At 37.5% G+C, this 19848-nt stretch overlaps 2 protein-coding genes across 2 annotated transcripts; one reads left to right on the forward strand and one right to left on the reverse strand.

Annotated features, from left to right (window-relative positions):
* The first annotated feature begins 1343 nt into the window (after nucleotides 1–1343).
* LOC149041483 (uncharacterized) lies at nucleotides 1344–11753 on the forward strand. Its single transcript, XM_089214171.1, has 8 exons — nucleotides 1344–1436; nucleotides 2221–3378; nucleotides 6521–6798; nucleotides 6896–7013; nucleotides 7273–7395; nucleotides 8120–8301; nucleotides 10088–10421; nucleotides 11016–11753. The coding sequence occupies exons 2-8, from the start codon at nucleotides 3306–3308 to the stop codon at nucleotides 11057–11059; spliced, it is 1152 nt and encodes a 383-aa protein (XP_089070297.1). The 5' UTR covers nucleotides 1344–1436; nucleotides 2221–3305; the 3' UTR covers nucleotides 11060–11753.
* On the reverse strand, nucleotides 11278–18717 carry LOC149041484 (uncharacterized). Its single transcript, XM_089214616.1, has 8 exons — nucleotides 18468–18717; nucleotides 18212–18368; nucleotides 16206–16468; nucleotides 15040–15169; nucleotides 14523–14630; nucleotides 13893–14090; nucleotides 12689–13066; nucleotides 11278–12092 (listed from the first exon to the last, which is right to left on the reverse strand). Exons 2-8 carry the CDS (start codon nucleotides 18276–18278, stop codon nucleotides 12049–12051), a joined length of 1188 nt encoding a protein of 395 aa, XP_089070742.1. The 5' UTR covers nucleotides 18279–18368; nucleotides 18468–18717; the 3' UTR covers nucleotides 11278–12048.
* Nucleotides 18718–19848: the final 1131 nt, after the last annotated feature.

The raw sequence follows: 19848 nt of genomic DNA on the forward strand, positions 1-19848 counted from the left end.
CAATTTTCGCGAAACTGGACTATTTCTGCCCTTTTTTTTTTTTAAGGTTGGACGATGATATTCAAATACATTGGACGAAATTCTTCCTCACCGACTGCTGACGCGTTATAGAGTTCATCCGACACATTATCAGAAAATGTTATCGCTGCCTTACATACCACTGCAACCTACCAGGGAAACTACAAAAACCGTATTGTTCAAAGTTGGCAAACTTTTAACCCTCAAGAGGTACGTCCAGAAAATATCTACATCACAGAGGGTTAGGCTAAATGCACCTTCGTTTACAAATTTCATATGAAATGTTAATGTATTTCCTTAGAAATGGCCTGTTAAAATAAATCAGTAAGATTTTTTTAAAAATTTTTTCTTCAAATTGTCTGTCACGAAACACTTTTCCACATGCAGTTCTTCATGTTCCTAAAGCCAAACCAAGCAGACTCTTTTCTGAACTGCTCTTGCCTCTTTGAGAAGAATTAAGGAATAGAAAAGAATGGAATATAAATAATATAAAATAATATAAACTAAAACAATTTGTTTCAAAGAGAGATATCACTGGCCATGCAATGAGATCTCCCTTTGTTACGTTGTTTTGTTTACCTTACTTCCCAAACTTTAAGAGTGTATCTTCTTGGTAATAGGTATAAGGAAAGTGCTCATGAATAATTCTCAGAAAAGGAAAAGTTCTCGCAAGAGAAACAACGACCGGTTGCAAGGTCAAACCACAACAAAATATGCAAACCACAATGAGATAAAATATTCAAAAAAATACTGAGCTGAAATAAAATTGCTCAATCCGAAATTACGTTAAAAAGTACTCAGGGTGTGAGGGAGCTTTTAATGCTTCGAGGACGATTGAAAAACAAGGGTTGCAGTGCCAAAGACAAAGTGATATTAGAACCAAGCCGATACAATAACTTCGGGCTCAAAACTTTGCCTTCTCGAGTTTACATAGAGCCATGTCATGTGGTACTGAAAATAAGTTTGTAAAAACACAATAACAATTGATCAACAATTCTTTAAATTCCCCGATGTAACGATTCTTATCTTATCCCATACTTATGTATTTGATATGTAAACAACATATAATTTTCTTGTGTGAATTTAGGTTTGTATAGTGCTTTACACGAATGGGGCAGAAGTTATATCTATGAAGTTCAATGCCAGAGGAACAACTAACGTGGACTGGTTTACACAAAATAATCTACTTCAATCACCATGGACAGATCATAAGAGTGCAGCAAACATATATCCCTTTCGCATCAATGGCCATAACAGTGCACGAAACTTTGAAATCTCAGCTAAGCACAACGGATGCCCTAATGACGTTAAGTGGTTTATGATCGGGGGATCTTACTGTGCCTGGGAGAGATTTCACCCTGTGCCGGCAATTCTATACAGCAAGAAAACTCAGAACATCACATGGAATAATGTCCAAGGTAGAACTTGATTGTAAAAATCTTGAAATACTTCTGTTATGGTGAAAATTGATGTATGAAATCTTGGAACACCTTTATTACTGTTTTTGTTTGTTTGTTTGTTTGTTTTTGTTATCAAATCAGGGAAATGACGAGATATTTCCTAAACAGGCCTAATGGAATGGTTTCGTTGCCATTCATTTTTTATTCCTTTTTTTTTTATTAAAGCAGATATAATGGTATGTAATAACTTGCTGAGATAGTCGTAACTGTTCTACTCGACTCCTCCTTGGATAACTCGGCAATCTCCTTTTCTTCTTCAGGGGCGTGACCAGGATTTTTGAAGCGGGATGGAGTGGGGGGAGGGGGGGGGGGAGGGTCTCACTGTGTCAAATGGAGAGTACTCACCAGATTGCCATGTCGACCTTTCATAAATATGGTGTAATAGTGATATTTAAGACGCCTCAGCGTTCCCCCTCCCCCTCTTTATTTCATCTGAGTGTCAGAATTTATTTGCAATTGTTAATTACTGGGCAAAATCTCAGTAGGAAATTAAGAGGAGAAGTGTAATGACTGCACGAGTCATCTGAAATTTAACTTCTCCGTTGATTAAAAGGCCGGTGCTCTAAATCCGGTTTCCCTCGGAAAAGGTCACTTTTGCTAAATTTCTATTTGTTTTCTTTTCTCCATCTATCTCTTATTATGGATTATGTATTATGTGAACAATCTATTTAATGAGATCTCAATAAATAGTTTATTATGTATTATTTATCGCTAGTTTTTTTGGTTATATTCTTTTTTCAAGCCGACGTCGGGAGCGCTGAGGTTATGGTTGTGTATGTACGTTGAAGACCAAGGATGCCAGCCAATGAATAATCTGAATGAAATGTTGAGAAGTAAAACTTCTGCTTTAACGTTATACGCAAAATGACTGCAAAATCATACCAAAGTGCTTGATTGTAACTCGTTGGTTTTGAAGAAGAAGTGGCTTGTTACTGCCAACGACGCTTATCTTTATCCGCTATTCTCTCTGCTCGAGACATTTTCTTTTCGTCATCAGAATTTGACGCGAGCTTGTCAGATAGATATTCGTTGACCATAACTTGCCAACGAAAATCGCTTTTATTAAATAGCTTAATGGCCTTTATTCTTTTCGATACTAATGCAATACCTTCTTTTGACGCGCGTTCCGCTCTCTCTAAGGAACTACTTTTCATGGCGTTCGAGGCTTAATGCATCTTATCGAGAACTTGAAACTAATAATCAAGTTGCTGCTAGTTGCCCTTCCAGATGTGTTCACAGACCCGACGGACTAACTCTTAGTTCTTATTACTCAACACTTATATACCGTTATTGAAATTAGTTAACACATAACTTAAGACATATCGAAACACTCACTGATAAACACATATTGCCATTCAGAACGTGCAGGACTAAAATATCTGCTTAGCTTCGTAACGCAAATAATTAATATTCTTGTCAATTTGTTAATTAACACAATGTTATAGTTGTTGTGTTAGTTTTTAAATAAGATGGGAATTTCAAACAACTTTGTATAAGTTCGATAGCGGTGGATAGGCGTAAAGTTAGTAAGAGAAATAACCTTGAAAATTAATGGCCTTTCATCCTTGCAGCCTTTATTTAGCGAAACTGGCCATGGAAACGGAGTTTACGCTTTGGCATTCTGTAAAATTAATATTTGAATTTTCCTCATATTTATTCCTTGCATAGACTTCTTGTTCAATAAAATTATACCATAAAAGGCACATATACAGAACTCTAGACAGCTATAGGTTGAAAAGTAAACAAGAAGTTAAATGAAGCTAATATCACGCTTAGTACAGGTGGGAAAAATTCAGTTTGTACTCCATGTCTGTATGACTTTGTGCCATGTCTTTCACTTGGATCTGTTTTCTGTTACTGGAGCTGTGTTCAATGATACCCAAGATTGCCTGGTCACAAGGTTGGTTATTCACGTATGTTCTTTGACAAATGAAAACTGAGAAATCGAATCTTTCACTACTACCGTAAAAAAAGAGGCACGATTGACAGAAAATAAAGCAACGGTTTCATTGTTATCGTGTTTTCAATATTTCCTGCAAGATACAGATGGCGGCTTTTCAATTTTCTGATGGAAATAGCACGTTAGCATATACTGCTGTTTGTTCTTTGACATAATGGGCCGGTTATTTGCACGATGCCAAACTAACCGAAACCACGGTTTTACCTAATCATTGGATTTCGAGGATTCTCTATAGGGGGGTTGATTTAATTGAATGAATGTCCTTCCACTATTCGCTTTCGGCCCTCTGACACTGTTCACAAAAATAAAAGTTCAGATGAAAGGTTCGGCCAAATAGAAGATGGCTTAGAACTCGCTTTTGTTAAACAAAAGATAAACTTTGTTTAAATAACCAGCTGTATGTGTTTCGTGAACTATTGAAGATGGGAAAAATTAAAGTGCGATGCGATAAAATCGCACCGTAAGAAATCGCAACAAATTACCGAAGAGCACATCCAGACATTTCTGTTTTATCTTTTATAATTGGAGGATAGTATATTTTAATAATTTTAGAGAAGTTGTGAGCCCAAGTGTGCTACCTCATTTGCTCATTAAAAAAACATGACGAACTCTTATATGCCATTCACCCAGATTATTTTTATGAGGCGTACTTCAAGCAAAATTTCAACTCTTGCAAATGAAGGAATTTACCAAAGGGACAATTATTCCGCTTTGCGGGACTTAAAAGCTAAGCACCGTAGGTAAGCCTTGTAAAAACAAATAAGATAAGCCTAAACGGACATGTTGACAGCTTCCTAATTAACACTCAATTTCGTACATGGATGTGTCGTAACCTAAGTAAAATATTTATGAGAAAATGCAAGCAGCTTCTCTCCTGACATAGACATGTTATTGAACATCATCATTCTGAAATAGGGTGAAAAGAAAAAAATTTCGAGCCAATTCAGTTTTGGGTACAAATTGAGATGATTGCCACCGGTGAGTAACATCTGGGAACGCTTTTTCCAGCCTCAAATAGAACCGTTAGTTGCCTGCGGCTATTAAAATAAAACGAGATAAAAATTCCCCCAAAAATTAATGTTTACATACACGAAAAAGCACTTAGGAAGCACTTAAAAAAAAAACATAATGAACTTTTATCTGCCATTCACCCAGAATAGTTTTACGAGGAGTACTACAAGCGAAATTTCAAATCTCACAAATGAAGGAATTTACCGAGGTGGCAATTATTCCACTTTGCAGTACTTGAAGGCTCAGCAACGTAGGAAAGCCTTGTAAAAACAATCAATATAGGCCTAAAAGGACAAGTTAACAGTTTCTTAATTAACATTCAATTTCGTTGGTGGATGTCTCCGTAACCTAAGTGAGGTATTTATGAGAAAATGCAAGTAGTTCCTCTCCTGACATGAACATGTTATTGAACATCATCATACTGAAATAGGGTGAAAAGGAAAACTTTACGAGCCGATTTTGGGTACAAATTCAGGTAATTCCCGCCAGTGAGTAACACCGGATACTTATTTTCCAACTTTAAACAGAATCGTTTGTTACCTGCGGCTATTTAAACTAAACCGAGTCAAAAATTCCCTTAGGAAATACTGTTTACGTAAACGAAAAAGCAATTACCGAGTCACCTGTTGCAAAAAAAACTTATCATTATCTTATTGTCATGTAATGTTATTTACCACCATCAAAACAGAACATCTTTATTATAGCAAGTGAAGCCTCTTCGTTTCTTACCTTTTTAGATTAATATCTAAAGGAATCTAATTTTTAGGGCGTCATAAACTTTTATTAACTTGGACATATTTTTTTTTTTCACCACGTACTCTAAACATCACATCTGCCTCACTTAAGCCTAAAAGAACATGCTAACAATTTTATAATTAACATTCAATTCTGTAGATGGATGTCTCGTAACTAAGTAATATTTTTTAGGAGAAAATGCAAGCAGTTCCTCTCCTGACATAAATATGTTATTGAACATCATCATTCCGAAATAGGGTGAAAAGAAAAACTTTTCAAGCCAATTTTGGGTACAAATTCAGGTGATTCCCGCAGGTGTGTAACATCTGTATGCGCATTTTCCAACTTTAAACAAAACCGTTGGTTACCTGCAGCTATTTAGACTAAACCGAGTCAAACATTTCCTCAACAAATAATTCTTACATACGCGTAAAAGCACTCAGCAAGTCAACGGTTGCAAAAACAAAAAAAAAAACAAAAAAAAAGAATTTACATTATCCTGTTTTCATGTTATAGTGATACCATCAACGAAACAAAACATCTTTATTATAACAAGTTAAGCCTCCACGATATTTATATTTTTGGATTTAATCTCTGACGGAATCTAATTTTTTGACATAGTTTTTTTCACCACGGAAATTCAGAAGCGGTTTTCAACACAACGTATGACTTCTTTGGTCTAAACATCACATCTGCCTCGATTGCAATCAAGAGGCAATTTTTTAGCATCCTTAAAAGACTAAAGATGCTGTAAAGGAGTTCAAAGTATAAAGAAAAACTGATTTCCTTTAGAATAAACGAGAAGTACTTCGCAAAATTTGGCCTCCAAATGTCTTAGTTTAATACCTGAGCACCATTCCACACAATTAATCTGTGATTAATTCGCTAGAATAGCTCTTGGTCATTTTTCTGTAAACCAGCTTCATTCGCCTTAAAGGATCAGAGGCAAAGTCGAATAGCCTACAATTTAATCGAATTCTGCATTGCATAACCTATTCATTGTTATTTAGTTTATTTTGGTTTCATGTGAAAATCGCGTGTAACTTGTTTTTCTCAAGGCACTCGTCAAAATGAGGGGTAACCTTTAAAGCAAAGAGAGAAACTGGATTTCCCACGGTAACGTGAACACGTAATATAATGGCAAACATGGTGAACTTTCGTTATTGATAGAAACAATACTAATTTCAGCAGTTTCTCGGGTAAAAGGAAAGAATCTATCCAAAAACGTCAGTTACTCCTATTCAAAATTTCTATTTTGCAGGAATCAGTACTCTTCTCCCCCAAATAATTACAGTTAAGAATATCCTAACTTTTAAGAATTATCTTCAACCGACAGATACTCGTACTAATTTCGATTCCGCGTATGGGCAGAATTCAAGACAGAATCTGCTTTCAGTGGACAAGTTCCATTATCTAAATGTACCCCGAATTGACATAATTACACGATATGACGTCTTTGAATGCATCTTAAAATGTCTTGACCACCCGCTCTGCGTTTCTGTGAACGTTGCCGCCGAAGGAAAAAAGTGGTGTGAATTACTGTCCACCAACAAGTTTAACGACCCCGAAAAACTCAAAGAAAGTAAGAGTTGGCATCACTATTCGTCTTTTAAGGTAAGGATCTTTCGCTATCATTAAACAGCATTTCAACATTAAACGACTTAAAAATAACTGCTGTAAGTGATGTTTCTTTTTCCTTTTTCCTTTAAAGTTTCCTTGTTCTTCCAATCCATGCCAAAACGGAGGAGCTTGCGTTGTCGCCAAACACAAACTGGAGATGTTCGAGTGCATCTGTAAGAGCGGTTACTCTGGAGAATTTTGTGAAAAAAGTAAGTTTAAATTATTAAATTTGATGCAAGATTCGCCATTGCGCTGCATGTCTGTAAAGTATCTGCAGATTTTCCTTAAGTTTATTTTATGGTTAAAGCAGCCTTTACAGAATTGTATCCATGTATTTTTCCCCACTCCTGGGCATAGTTCATCCGATGGTACAAAATAAAAAAACAAACAAACAAACAAACAAAAAAACCGGTAACTTACCAAATATCCTATAGCAAGATTCATTCCCCTCTTTTTTGTATTTTGTAGTATTTCCAGCCGTTCAGCTTCAGAACTGCTCTCAAGCTCCCAAGAAAACTGGGATTTACAACATTTTCAATCACGGATCAGGGCCTTTCCCTGTCTACTGCGACCAGACAACGGACGGTGGAGGTATGTGTCACACTGATCATGAATTAGATACTTGAGTGGTTTTTGTAGGAGTCGTTGTTTTGAGGTAGTGAGGCGACTTTGTCACGAAAACCTTCGGATTTAAGATATTGTAGTTCCTAGGTGGATGATTTTCCGTCCCTTTCCCACTGTCTCACTGATAGTCAATGTTGATACCTAAACAGTCATTACAAGATAAATCAGGGCATTGGAGACAGTCTCGCCACCAAAAATCTGAAGTTTACAGCAAGAAGGTTTTTAAGCACCAAATGGTTCAACTCAATAAATCGCTTTGTTTGCTGCGCGCCCGGTTTTTTTCCTATTCCCATTCAAAATTGCCTGACATAGACTTCATCCTGTTCTTTCTGTCTTTTGCGTCACTTGGCAGCAAACTTTAGTGTCAAAAGAAAACATTCACAATGTAATATCCAGTTATTGAGGCGGAAAAAACAAGAGAAGGTTATGAAGTAGGCAGTTTTTAGTATTTAGGACTGTTTCAGTCTGAAACTGTTTCTAAATGCAAAACTTTCATGTTTTTACTTTTACATAAATTTTAAGACCATTAAAGGGTAAGCTGGAACAAATTAACACGAGGCAAAAGCGGTAAGAAAATAAACTAAAAACGCGTTCAAATCGCGGTTTCATGGAGATAATTCAAAATTGGAAAATTTGGATTGCAAGAAGCTTAAAATTTCTAAAAACCACTTTTTTTGGTTCTTTAATCAAGGTTGGATGATGATATTCAAAGTTATTGGTGGAATAAATTCTTCATTTTCTGCTGGGGAGTTCTGGAATTCATCCGACACATTTTCAGAAAATGTTACCGCTGTCCTAGATACCACCTCATCCTACCGAGGAAACTACAAAAACCGTATAGTACAAAGTTGGCAAATGTTCAGTCCTAAAGAGGTAAATACCGCTTAACACGCTGTGCTGACCTAACGGGTTACATCTTCCTAGATAGGGTGTGAGATAATTATAGAAAACTCAACACAGCGGTTGGTCAAGTGTGAGGCATGCGCAGATAGATGATGTATGACCGGCCGTGCGCCAATTTCCCGCTCAACAGCAATCTGCAAAAGGAAATAAAGTAAAGAAAAGGAAACCTTAAGACTTTTTAAAACATAGGGGGATATTTGATTTCGAATAATCTGTTGATTTAATTTTTTTGGTGCTTTACCAAAGCTGTTATACACCTTCACGGTTTCAACCCTTTAACCCCTGAGAGTGACTAGTATCTAATTTTACCATAGAAAATCACTCCACAATGGCACATTAAGGTCATGAGAATAAAAGAAATGATCATCAACTAAAGAAGCTCTTGATTTTTAAACAAATTCTCCTTGTTAGCACCTTTGGAAATGTAGAGAGAACAGTATGGAGAATATGCATACTGATGTTAGGGTGTAAAAGGGTTTAGTATCGTAGCCTAGAGGTTTTTGTGATTTTTTTAGCCTGAATTAACTACATCTGTGTTGGGCCGCCTCTTAAGACTCTTTTTAACATCGTCTCAATTCCTGCACACGTGGAAACATTTTATACTTGTGGTTAACTAAACCCAGAATTTTGTTTAGTGATCGTGACAGGTTTCTGCTACCCTGCGAGAGTTTAGTATCTTGTCGAGGAACCCGGGGAAATGACTTAGGCTGAGGCTCGAACCCAAACTATAAGTCTCGCACGAAGAAAGTGTTTGTTTCCATCTAAAGTTGTTGCCCGGAAATTTTAAGTTTCTAAAATGGTTATAGATGTTACACTCAGCGTAATTACACGTTGCATTCTTGGCTAAAAGGTAACGTGTTTCTCGGTTTATAATGAGCATCGAAGTAATACAGGGTACTATTTGGCTACTTTTGCCTTGAGAGCTGTGAAATGTGGGAATGGCTAGGCTAGGCTCCCTTAACCCTTGAAGTGATTAACATGAAACTTCTCCCCATAATATCCATACATTATCCAGCAAACTGGTAATGAGAATACTCAAATCTATCAGGTAGGAATTGTTATCTTATCTTAAATTCTCGTAATTAATTTACAAGGAAAGGCTAGGCAGCAAGAGGGCAGAATTAACAATTATGATCATATTTGTTGGGTGCAGATCCCAGATCTTGGCTGCTTGCGCGTATGTAGGGACAACAACAGACAAAAAAAGAAAAATTAAGGAATTAAAACATCAAAAGAAACACGAAGTAAAATCAATAAAAAGATAAGAAAAAATAAATTTCAATAATTACCGACCTTAATTGAAGTTATTTTTAAGAGTTGCAAAGCTGACGTCTAAAGCGTTACCCCTTCGTCAGGACGCTTTGACGAAGGGCTAACGCTCGAAACGTCAGCTTTGAAACTCTTAACGGTGGCCACTTCACATTATCAACTCGGTTGATATTACCAAATTACCTTGTTATACTCTCGCACCGACGCAGCACCACGGTTTGTATAGAAACTTTACCCCCTTTATTCATTTAACCCTTCAACCCCACAAGTGACCAAGACAGAATTTCTCCTTACAACATCAATACAATATCAAGCAGGTAGGTGATGAGAATAGAGAAGAATATCAATTATGGAATTATTAGTTGATCCAATACCAACTTCTCTGAACTAACATCATAAGAATTGTATGGCAGATAGTAAGGAGAATCACTAATAAGATCTTGGGAGTGAAAGGGTTAAAGATATATATTTTTTTATGTCACTGTAGGCTCGTGTAGCACTTTACACAAATGGAACTGAAGTCGTGTCTATCATATTCAATGCTAAAGGGACAACACACTTGGACTGGTTTTCACAAAAAAATCTTATTCAATCACCATGGACTGATCTTAGGAACGCAAAAAACATATTTCCTTTTCACATCGATGGCCACCATGGGGTGCGCAGCTTTGAAATTACTGCCAGCTACGGGGGATGTGAGCTAGACTCTGGATGGCTTGTGATTACTGGACCTGACTGTGGCTGGGAAAGAAGACAAGGTGTTGTCCCAGGAATACTATACAGCAAGAAAACTCACAATATCACATGGAATGATAATCAAGGTAGAAATTGCCTCTGAAAATCCTGTAATACCCCTGTAACTGTTTGTTTGTTTGTTAGTGATGATTACGTGCCCTGAAAAACCCTGTCCAATGGTTTCGTAGATATTCTTTCAATTTTAAAATTAATGGCCATGGAGATATAACAATACCTGAAGCAAATTTCCTCTCCAGATATTATGATGTATTTGTCGAATTATTCAATCGACATTTTCTTGGGATTATTCGACAAAATCCTCTTCTTCAATAAACAACGTATTAAAAAGTGATATTTTTAAAGAACGTTTTTACACACAGTTATTCTGGGGTTAAGGTAATTAACCATAATCAGATAATTGTTAATTACAAGGACAAGATCCAAGTTTAAACTTAAGAGAAAGTTGTGCAATGATGGTAGGTGTCAAATTTAAAATAACTTCGCAAATGTTAACAAGGTTAGAGCAAACTAAATCCGATTCGTAGTTTTTTATGTTTTTGTACACTATTCATCTTTAAAAATGGATAGCTATCAGGATCATGGTTTGTTTATTGAGATCTAGATAAATAATTTACTACGTATTGCTTATCAATGTTTATTTTAACTTTTTTTTTTTCAAGCTGATGTTGGAGTTGCTGAGGTGATGATTGTGTACATACGTTGAAGACCAGAGATGCCAGTCAAGTAATAAACAAAGCAAAGAAACGTAATGTAACTAAATTAAGAAAAAACTTGACTAATTGATTGATTGATTGTTAGACCTCCAAACTGACCGACCGACCTACCTTTCAACCTAAGCATCTAATTTCTCCTTTAAGTATCACTTCAGATTCAAACATTAAGGTAATAAGAAAAAAAAGGAAATCAATGCAAGTAAGAAACTCTCAATAAATTCTCATTTTAAGTACCATAGGAAATAAATTGAGAGCAGTATAGAGAATATGCATATGCTGATAACGAGGCTTCACCCTTCCTCTTAATGTAACAGTTCGGTCAAAATTATAATATGGACTCCTTCTAAATATATTTGTACTCCTGATTTCGTATGGACGTTTATCCGGCAGATTTAAAGAATCAGTGAATTAATTAATTATAATTAAGACTGTAAAGAAGCAACTCGGATTTGTATGAGTGGTTATTTGATATGTTATGTTACATTTAGAGAGCTCGTACCCAACAGAAATGTAGCTGGTGACAGATTAATGCTTTGAGTTGTAGATTTGATTAACAGCTGATTCGTTTTGAATTAAATCTATGATACAAGGGCTATAATTAATTGCTTATTAATCCTCTTTACTGTTTAAAGAATACAGTGGATTTGCAAAGAATAGGAGTTCAATAAAATCTTATCTCAAGGAGTAAGCTTTCTTTGATTTCAAAAGCGTTTTGCTCAAACTGCGACCTGTAATCTTATGTTGTGATCGTCCAGGCGAGAGTAGTCCTGGACTAAACTGTTGTGGGCAGTAATGACTGACGTTTCGACAACTTCAGTTGCAACATTTGGGTTTAAACTATTTAGTATACAAACTGTAACCTAAGTTTTTTAACTATAGATATAACCAAGAGATCATGATACCCAAAGACAAAGTTATTGCCAACGGTAAAGACGTCATTGCAGAAAAGGTTCCGCTGAGCCTTTCAAATGATTTGTTGTTAGCGAACAAACACGGCGAGGACGTCTGCAATCCCAACATTTCCTGTGACATGGAATCATAACAGAGGCTTTTTTTTTAAGGCTGAATGATTCTCTAGTTAAAATGATATTCATTCAGAGGTGAGAATTTCACATGCGAAAAGTCAATGGTACGGATGTACGTCTGTACGTTGGTGAATACTAAGAAACAAACGAAACAAACAGAAACAAACAGGTACAGTAACAATGAACCAGGTAATAAATGTGGATTGTTCATACAAGACCTTTCTATTTCGGGAAATGGGAAGAAAATGCAAACTAGTAGAAGTCGTGATCATGAGTTTCGTGTTTTGCTCGACCGTTTTCCGTGGCCCTTTGATGATTTAAGAGAATAGTCTGGGGGGAAGGGGAGGGAAGGGAAGGGGTCAAGCCCCATTCAAGATATTTTGAAACGATCACCACTGTCGTTTTTTCGAAGATGTTCGTTCATCTTTTTGACGTCTTTGACTACGTCAGGAAGAAAAAAACTGCTCAGGTGACGAAATCTGGTGTCTCGAATAGCATGAGGTGAAGTAATAACTGAACAACAGATTTTTTTGTTAGTTATTGGTACCCTATCAACAGAATACAATGCCTAAAATATTTCAATATCAAAATTACCGTAATTTTCCATACGCGACGCCACGCGCTGCTTGCTGTATTGGATACTAGGCTGAGGTGATCGTCTGTCCCAAGGACATACTGGGTGACTAGTAACTACCAACCAACCGATATCAGTTTGACAACCAGTGTAAGGGCCAGTTATCTCAAAGAAGCGATTGGAAACTATGGGACCCAGAAGGCCAAAATTTACGGTTGAGAACATCTTGAGATCACTCCATGGCGAGTAAATTAAGTTTTCATGTGAAAACCAATTCAAGTTGTCTGTACCAGTGGCATTGAACTTGAGGGAGGTGACTTGTTGACTGTCCTTGTATATAACGACGCGAACCTGAGGTGCAAGGAGGTTAAAATCGACTGAAATTAACCCTTTGTAAAGAAAAAATTTTTGTTAACTTTAACATTACGATATTACAAAACATGAGTAGATTTTCCAGGTTATAGGATCTTCATACTGTATCCCTAGTGACAGTTTGCATCATAGTCAACATACTAATCACTCAAGTAATTACTCGTTTCGAATCCATTTGCTACTTTCAAATTCTGAAAAAGATCACAAGTCCACAATTTTCATTAGTTCCCTGACTGCTGAACGATCTCCTGGTGGCTTGAGTTCCTGCATGGCTTTGACTACTCCATTAGCTACTGCGCTCAACAGTATTCTTACCCAGATGTAATAAAATATAACCAAGTGTATTAAATTTGCTCTCATTGTCAAGGAATGGTACCAGGTGACAGCCCCTCGCATGTCGCCCTTTCGTAGCAAGATTGTAGCCTTTTAGTAGACTAGAAGATTACACGAAGAAGTAACAAAAAGTAAAGGAAATATTAAGCAGTATACACTGGGGTTAGGTACACAAGAAATGTTTACAGTGTATTTTAGTAATCCGAAAAGCTCATCCTTGGTGCCTTGCTTGACTATATGGTAGATCTAAGCGTTTCTCAAACTGCCCCCGGCACAAGTTCCGTATTCAGTAACATGAACATTTGAGAAGGTGAACTACTTTTCAACGGCGTAAAATATGAATTTGTGGCAGCTTCGACATGAATCAAATATCTTTCAAGGATTTCAATTGGCAGTGTCTTTCATGCGCCTTAAATCCCAAAGATTGCAGAGGCTCTTTCAGTACCAAGCGTCATTTGCAGGTAATGAAGCTTATGCTTTTACTTGAGCATGTGTACTACTGAATGTTTGGGGTAATTCATTCATTAACCTTCCTCGCCTCTTTAGGGTTAAAATTTTTCCAGTTCAGTACAATGCGATTCTTGTAATGAGTTGGATAAGCTGACGTTAAGTAGAAGGTTTCGTTGAGATTTTCATGATATAGGGAGGGTGACGACCAAATTCCACTGACGTCCAATGGAGAGAGGCCACTAACAACTTTGAATACCATCGTCCAGCCTGTGAGGTGAAAATCTTATTAGACAGAGATTTTAAGAATTAAGTCATCTCGAAAAATCTCCCATCACCTAACGCTTACGGAACAAAATAAAAAAGAATCACTGATCTGATCCAACAGCAGTGATGGGCAGCTTAGAATGCGAATGGAAATAACAGGTGATGGAAAAAGAGGAAAAGGGAGTCACGTACACCTGTGGAAAAAATGCAATCGTCCATGTGAAACGAATGGATGATCCAGCAATTCCATGAATACGCTCGAGCGAAAAGCTACTGACGGAGTCTCCACAAGGCACTGACTACGCTCTCCAATTATATTTGCACTGATCAAGGGAAAAGTTAGTACTGAACGAAGACTGGGAACAGATTGAGACCAATTTTTTCTTTTATCGTCTCATTACGTAACTTGTACCGAACATACAGAATATGAGATACCTCCTCCATCATATGTCTGATCACAGTACACAGGAAAAAGGCCCCAGTCATGTTGAGATGTATTGTAAACTCCAGTTATGTTGGGTGCATCAGAATAATTATGAAAGTCTGAGGAAAAACAATTTATATCGAATCAGAACAGTAGAGAAAAAAACACAGATGCTGCGTCCCGTACAATTTAACCTCGTCATGATGAGCAGAAAGAAACGGAATATATAACTTTTAGATATAACATAGTAAGATGATGAAGCCAAGTCAGTGAATAATGAAGATTTACGCTTTTTCCAAATCAAATTTATTTGATCGCCATTAACAGTCAAGCAGTTTAAAGCATCTCGCGACATAATTATGCGCCCATGGAATAAAACTTAGACGCTTTGGATTTGAAAGAAACGAACAATCGCGATGAGAGTTTCCATCCTTCTCGATTAGCAAATATTGTGTTTTTAGTGAAAGTGTTGTCGTTGTCGTCGTGTTTTTTCATAAGAGAAATAACCTAAGGAGAGAAGATACGTACGTTCTTTGGCAACTAGGTTGCTGAAGTTTAATGGCGTCGACGTGATGTTTTTTATACAACGGTATCCTTTGCTGGTGTAACCCGCTTGACAAGTCATATTCTTCCCGCAAACATCAGTGTTACATGGACTCTGATGATACAAGGACAATAATTTTCTCAGAAAACCCTTCGGAACACTCTTTTTTAACGTACCTGTCATTATCTATTACCTGGGGTAAGGAGGGGGGGGGGGGAGGGGGAAAAGGATGGAGAAGTAGTCTTTGCGTTGTCACCAGCAGAGTCTAATAGGTGGTTTATAGCAAATTGACTGAAAATGAGGGGGAGAGGGAGGATCATAAGAATCTTACAGAACCTCGTGGGGGAGACAAGATAGATTTTAATGTGACACAACCCAAATCCTCTAAGGATCGTCTTTTTGGTCAAAGATGCCATAGACTTAGGTCCAACCCAAAATCTTAAGCAGTCAGGACGGCAGCGCCACGGAAGACTTCGATTAAAAGTTGAATTTCTGCCTTTAATTAGAATTTCAAAAATGGCTGCATACTGTGCCACACCTCAACTTCAGCATAACGTATAAAAGAAGCGGTGAGTTCCAAATGAAAATTAAAATAATTTGCCGTCGCGGTTTCGGTTCGCAGACTTCGCAAATTGAGGTGATTTCACGTTGTTGTTTTGCATAGGACGGCCAAGAAATGTACAAAGTTTTAAAACGCATGTGCTGAGCTATTGTTCTGCCAATTAGATCTTTTGTTTTCCATGTCCTTGTTGCCGCCGCCGTCGTGGTTTGCTTAAGTTCCCTATTAACGAAACTGGTTCTACGTAGAATGAACGAGTGGAAGTCCATTGATTCCAGATTTATGCATCATTTTTGGTGGGGTTTGTCGTAAAATGATAAATCTCTTGGTAATGATTTGACAATGAGTCTATTCAAGTGGCACATTTTAGTTTTGAGTAGAGGTAATACACCTAAAGTTACATTTAAAAACACTTCTCAGGTGGACGAGCTCACCTTATTGGCCTCCTTGTGCTTACACCTCTAGTGGCGGCTAGCTACATTAAGACACCTACTTTGTATTTCTCTTCCCAGTAAAAAGCACAAAAAAGAGATTTGAACGTAAGACACAGTTCAGTCGACTCCCTAGGGAGTGAATCACGGATGAACAGACCTTTATTCCCTGGTAGGTAAATCCTAACCGCTGAACCGAGTCTCCCGGATGTCGTACGTCAGTGGAGTCGCTGATCTCACACAAGTATCGGTTGCTTCGTTCCAGCGGTCCAACATTATAAGACAAGCAATTGGGTTCATGGAAACATCGGATGCTGCAGACATCTTCTCTTGGTATATCTATTCTTATCATAACATGATTGAGGAGAGTTCTGTCTTTCATTGGTTTAAAATAAAGCAGTAGTCTGCATTCTTCTTCAGCTGCTAAGAAATGAAATGAGTTCGATGAATAAAGCATATCTTACAAAGTATTCTGAGAATGACAACAAGTTCTCAGACCTTGTCATCAGGTTACCGGTTCCCTTTTTTTTCAATTGTTCGACAGAGAACGTCGTAGAGAATATAAACATCCAATTGTAGGGTAATGGTACTTTTCCTGGATTTACTTTCGTTTTGTTTTGTTTGTTTTTAACTTACAAGCTGAAAGAACTAACAAGTCGTCAGTGTACGTTTTCAGCGCCCATACTTTTTTGGGGGGAGTAGGATGACAATGCAAAAAATACGAGAAAAAGCTGCATTATTATGTTACAAGATAATCTGGTTTATCGATTGAGTTGAATATGTAAATTTTCCACCGTAAAGGATTTCAGAGCTGATTTTTTCAAGCGTTTGCTTACGTCGGAGCAGATAGACGGTTTCATGATGGCAAATGTCGATCTACACGAGCGTTTTAAAGTTCTGTATTTCTCTCATGCCCTTTGCAAAAACAAAATACACTTTCAAATTGCAAATGTTTTCCTAAATTTGGAAGTTTCGCAATTTACCAAGATCCGTTGTTTATTTTGCATTCTTTCTATGCCTTTTTTTTTTATCAATTTTGTCAAGCAAACTCATCAAATTTTTCGCCTTCCGGCAGGGGTCTCCCCAGGATGCTTGCCTAAAGGAGAAAGTCTGGCGCCGTCAGAAAATGAAGCACTTTCAATGCCATAAGATGAAAATGTTCTTTGCCATGGAAGTTTCATTTGTTTGTCGTATGACTTTTTGATTATAATGGTAATAGGACCGAGTAGTCAGACGAGTGATTAACAAAATCGATTTGTCAATCACGAGTATGATTACAGATAGAGTTGGACGTCACGGAGTCCTGTTACCAATTAATCATAACCGTTACAATTTCCGAGAAAAAATACACCTAGGACAAACATCTCCGGCAGGGACAATGTCTAAAATAACATTCCTCTATTTTAGAAAAAAACACTTTTTCTTTCACAATAAGTGGTTGTTGCTATGGTTATTTTGATCAATTCTGTAATTGGTGGATCGAGTCGAGTGGACTTATTATAATTGTATGCTTCAACTCTCCCATTACAGGTGTCCGATAACGGCCAACTGTCTGTTCATAGCTGTACATGATAAGCGAAAAATAGATCAGCTAAAGCACCATTCACATTTGAGGAAATTGTAATGGTTATGATTAACCCCGTAGTGACATAAAGGCGGCTGAGGAGGGCTCGCCGTAATCAACTCCTTCAAATAAACGGAGATTTTCGTTTTTATGAATAAAAAGATGAATGCAAAAACTGACTTCTCAACTTTCATTAGAGCTGAATTAGGAGGACCAAGTCAATTAAAACCATGCAGCGTGGGAAATTCGTGTTTCATTCTAATATCAATTACTTCGGGCCCTTATTAATGGACACAATGTTTCGTTTCCTACTTTCCTTCGGTTGTATTCTCTCTCTACTTCATGGCTAAGGTTCTATCAACTGTAGCCCTTTTTAAGTTACGCTATTTCCATGTTATGCATTTGTGAACGACAGCGGTGAAAGACATGCAATTCTGCAAGAATCGCCGTTTGGATTCCATTACCTTAATGTCGACTCCAACAAAAATTGCGATCTGTCACTTTTTGCCTTATATAGAACATGCAGTACTGAAAACCATTGCCCCGTTAAAATGTATCCCCTATACAAGCGGTTGATTTTGACATAAACCATTTATCAATACCTGCACTGATTGTAGTGTAAAAGTGATACAGAGCCAGCCATATAAGCCTTACACTCATTGTCATCATCGTTGTTTTGGAGGAGTCATTCCGATGATCGCATCAAACGGTCTCAGCGTCTGCCGTAAGCGTAACAGCCTAACTCGACGGAGACATCGCCTGCAAGAGGGAGATTAAAAGCCTAAGTCAACGGACACAGCGTCTGAAGGGAGATTAAGAGCCTAAGTCGACGGAACCGGCGTCTGACGGAAGATTTACCTTGCAGTTCAACGAGAATATTTGGATTCCATTGATGGGTGTGATTTGAGTTATTTCCTCCCTTTTTCCTGCCTTCCTTTTTTTGTTGTTGTTTAGAATGGTGATTATGTCTGAAAATGAATTTGAAGCAAGGGAAATGAACTTTTGCCAAGGGAAACTCATTTGAGACACAAAATCCACCTGCTAATGGCATCTTTTATCATGTAAAAATCGAGACATTCCGAAATTCACACGTTGAAAATTGTGTTGTTCTTGCGGTTGTTCTCAGGTTTGCGTGGATAGCTACTTATCCTTTGGATATAGTTATCTGCCCTTCAATCAGTTATGCTCTGAGGTTTGGAGATTGTACAATAACTTGCACTGACACATATGTGCAGTAAAAGTGGCTCTAAGCATGAGCACAACTTTTTGTTATAAAGAACAGCTCCCGTATCTCTAATTATGGATTACGCATCATTTTAATAGTCTATTTGATGAGATCTCAATAAATAGTTTACTATGTATTATTTATTTCTAGTTTTTTTTTGTATTATATTCTTTTCTGAAGCCGACGTCGGAGGCGCTGCTGAGGTTATGGTTGTGTACGTAGGTTGAAGACCAAGGATGCCAGGCAATGAATAATCTGAATGAAATGTTGGGAAGTAAAAATTATGTTTTAACGTTATACGCAAAATGACTGCAAGATCCTACAAATCATATCGAAGTGCTTTGCTACTGACCTTGATGGTTTTCGAGAAGAAAGGGCTCGTTGCTGCCAACGAAGTCTATCCTAAACGGCTTTCCTCTTTACTCGAGACATTTTCTTTTCGTCATTGTCAGATGGATGTTCGTCGACCATAACTTGCCAACGAAACTCGCTCTTATCAGATAGCTTTATGGCCTTTATATTTTTCGATATTAGAGTAGTACCTTCTCCTGGCGCGTTTCGCTCTCTCTAAGGAACTACTTTTCAGGGCGTTCGAAGCGTCATGCCTCTTATCGAGGACTTGAAAACTAATGATTAAGTTGCTGTTAGTCGCCCTTACAGACGCAGGTGTAGTTCTCAGACGAGCCTTCTTTACGGCTTGGTCAACTGCAGTGCCGTTATTTACAGAAAAACTTTGAACAAACAAAATTTGGCAAACTTGAATAATGGATGGATCGCGATGGATCCAATATGGCTACACCATCATCTTCTGCGTTTGTGAGGCGAGATGCTAAAAGATCGTCTATCTTAAAATTAACTGCCTGTGTGGCGGTGTTCACAGACCCGACGGACCAACTCTCAATTTTTATTACTCAACACTTATATACCGTTATTCAAATAACTTAACACATAACTAAGACATATCGGAACACTCACCAATAAACACACATTGCCATTCAGAACGTGAAGGAAAAA

The sequence above is a fragment of the Pocillopora damicornis genome, chromosome 8 (assembly GCF_964200805.1).
Source record: "Pocillopora damicornis chromosome 8, jaPocDami1.2, whole genome shotgun sequence".
Lineage (NCBI taxonomy): Eukaryota > Metazoa > Cnidaria > Anthozoa > Scleractinia > Pocilloporidae > Pocillopora > Pocillopora damicornis.

What these genes read in the sequence shown, in the direction of transcription:
- LOC149041483 (XM_089214171.1), top strand. Translation starts at nt 3,306, where the DNA reads ATGTCTTTCACTTGGATCTGTTTTCTGTTACTGGAGCTGTGTTCAATG. An exon ending in ATCACTATTCGTCTTTTAAG is followed by an intron (nt 6,799 to 6,895) that starts GTAAGGATCTTT and finishes TTTCCTTTAAAG; the next exon opens with TTTCCTTGTTCTTCCAATCC. An exon ending in AAATGTTCAGTCCTAAAGAG is followed by an intron (nt 8,302 to 10,087) that starts GTAAATACCGCT and finishes ATGTCACTGTAG; the next exon opens with GCTCGTGTAGCACTTTACAC.
- LOC149041484 (XM_089214616.1), bottom strand. Translation starts at nt 18,278, where the DNA reads ATGATGACAATGAGTGTAAGGCTTATATGGCTGGCTCTGTATCACTTT. An exon ending in TTACCTACCAGGGAATAAAG is followed by an intron (nt 15,170 to 16,205) that starts GTCTGTTCATCC and finishes TTGTATCATCAG; the next exon opens with AGTCCATGTAACACTGATGT. An exon ending in GTCGCGTATGGAAAATTACG is followed by an intron (nt 12,093 to 12,688) that starts GTAATTTTGATA and finishes TCCATGTCACAG; the next exon opens with GAAATGTTGGGATTGCAGAC.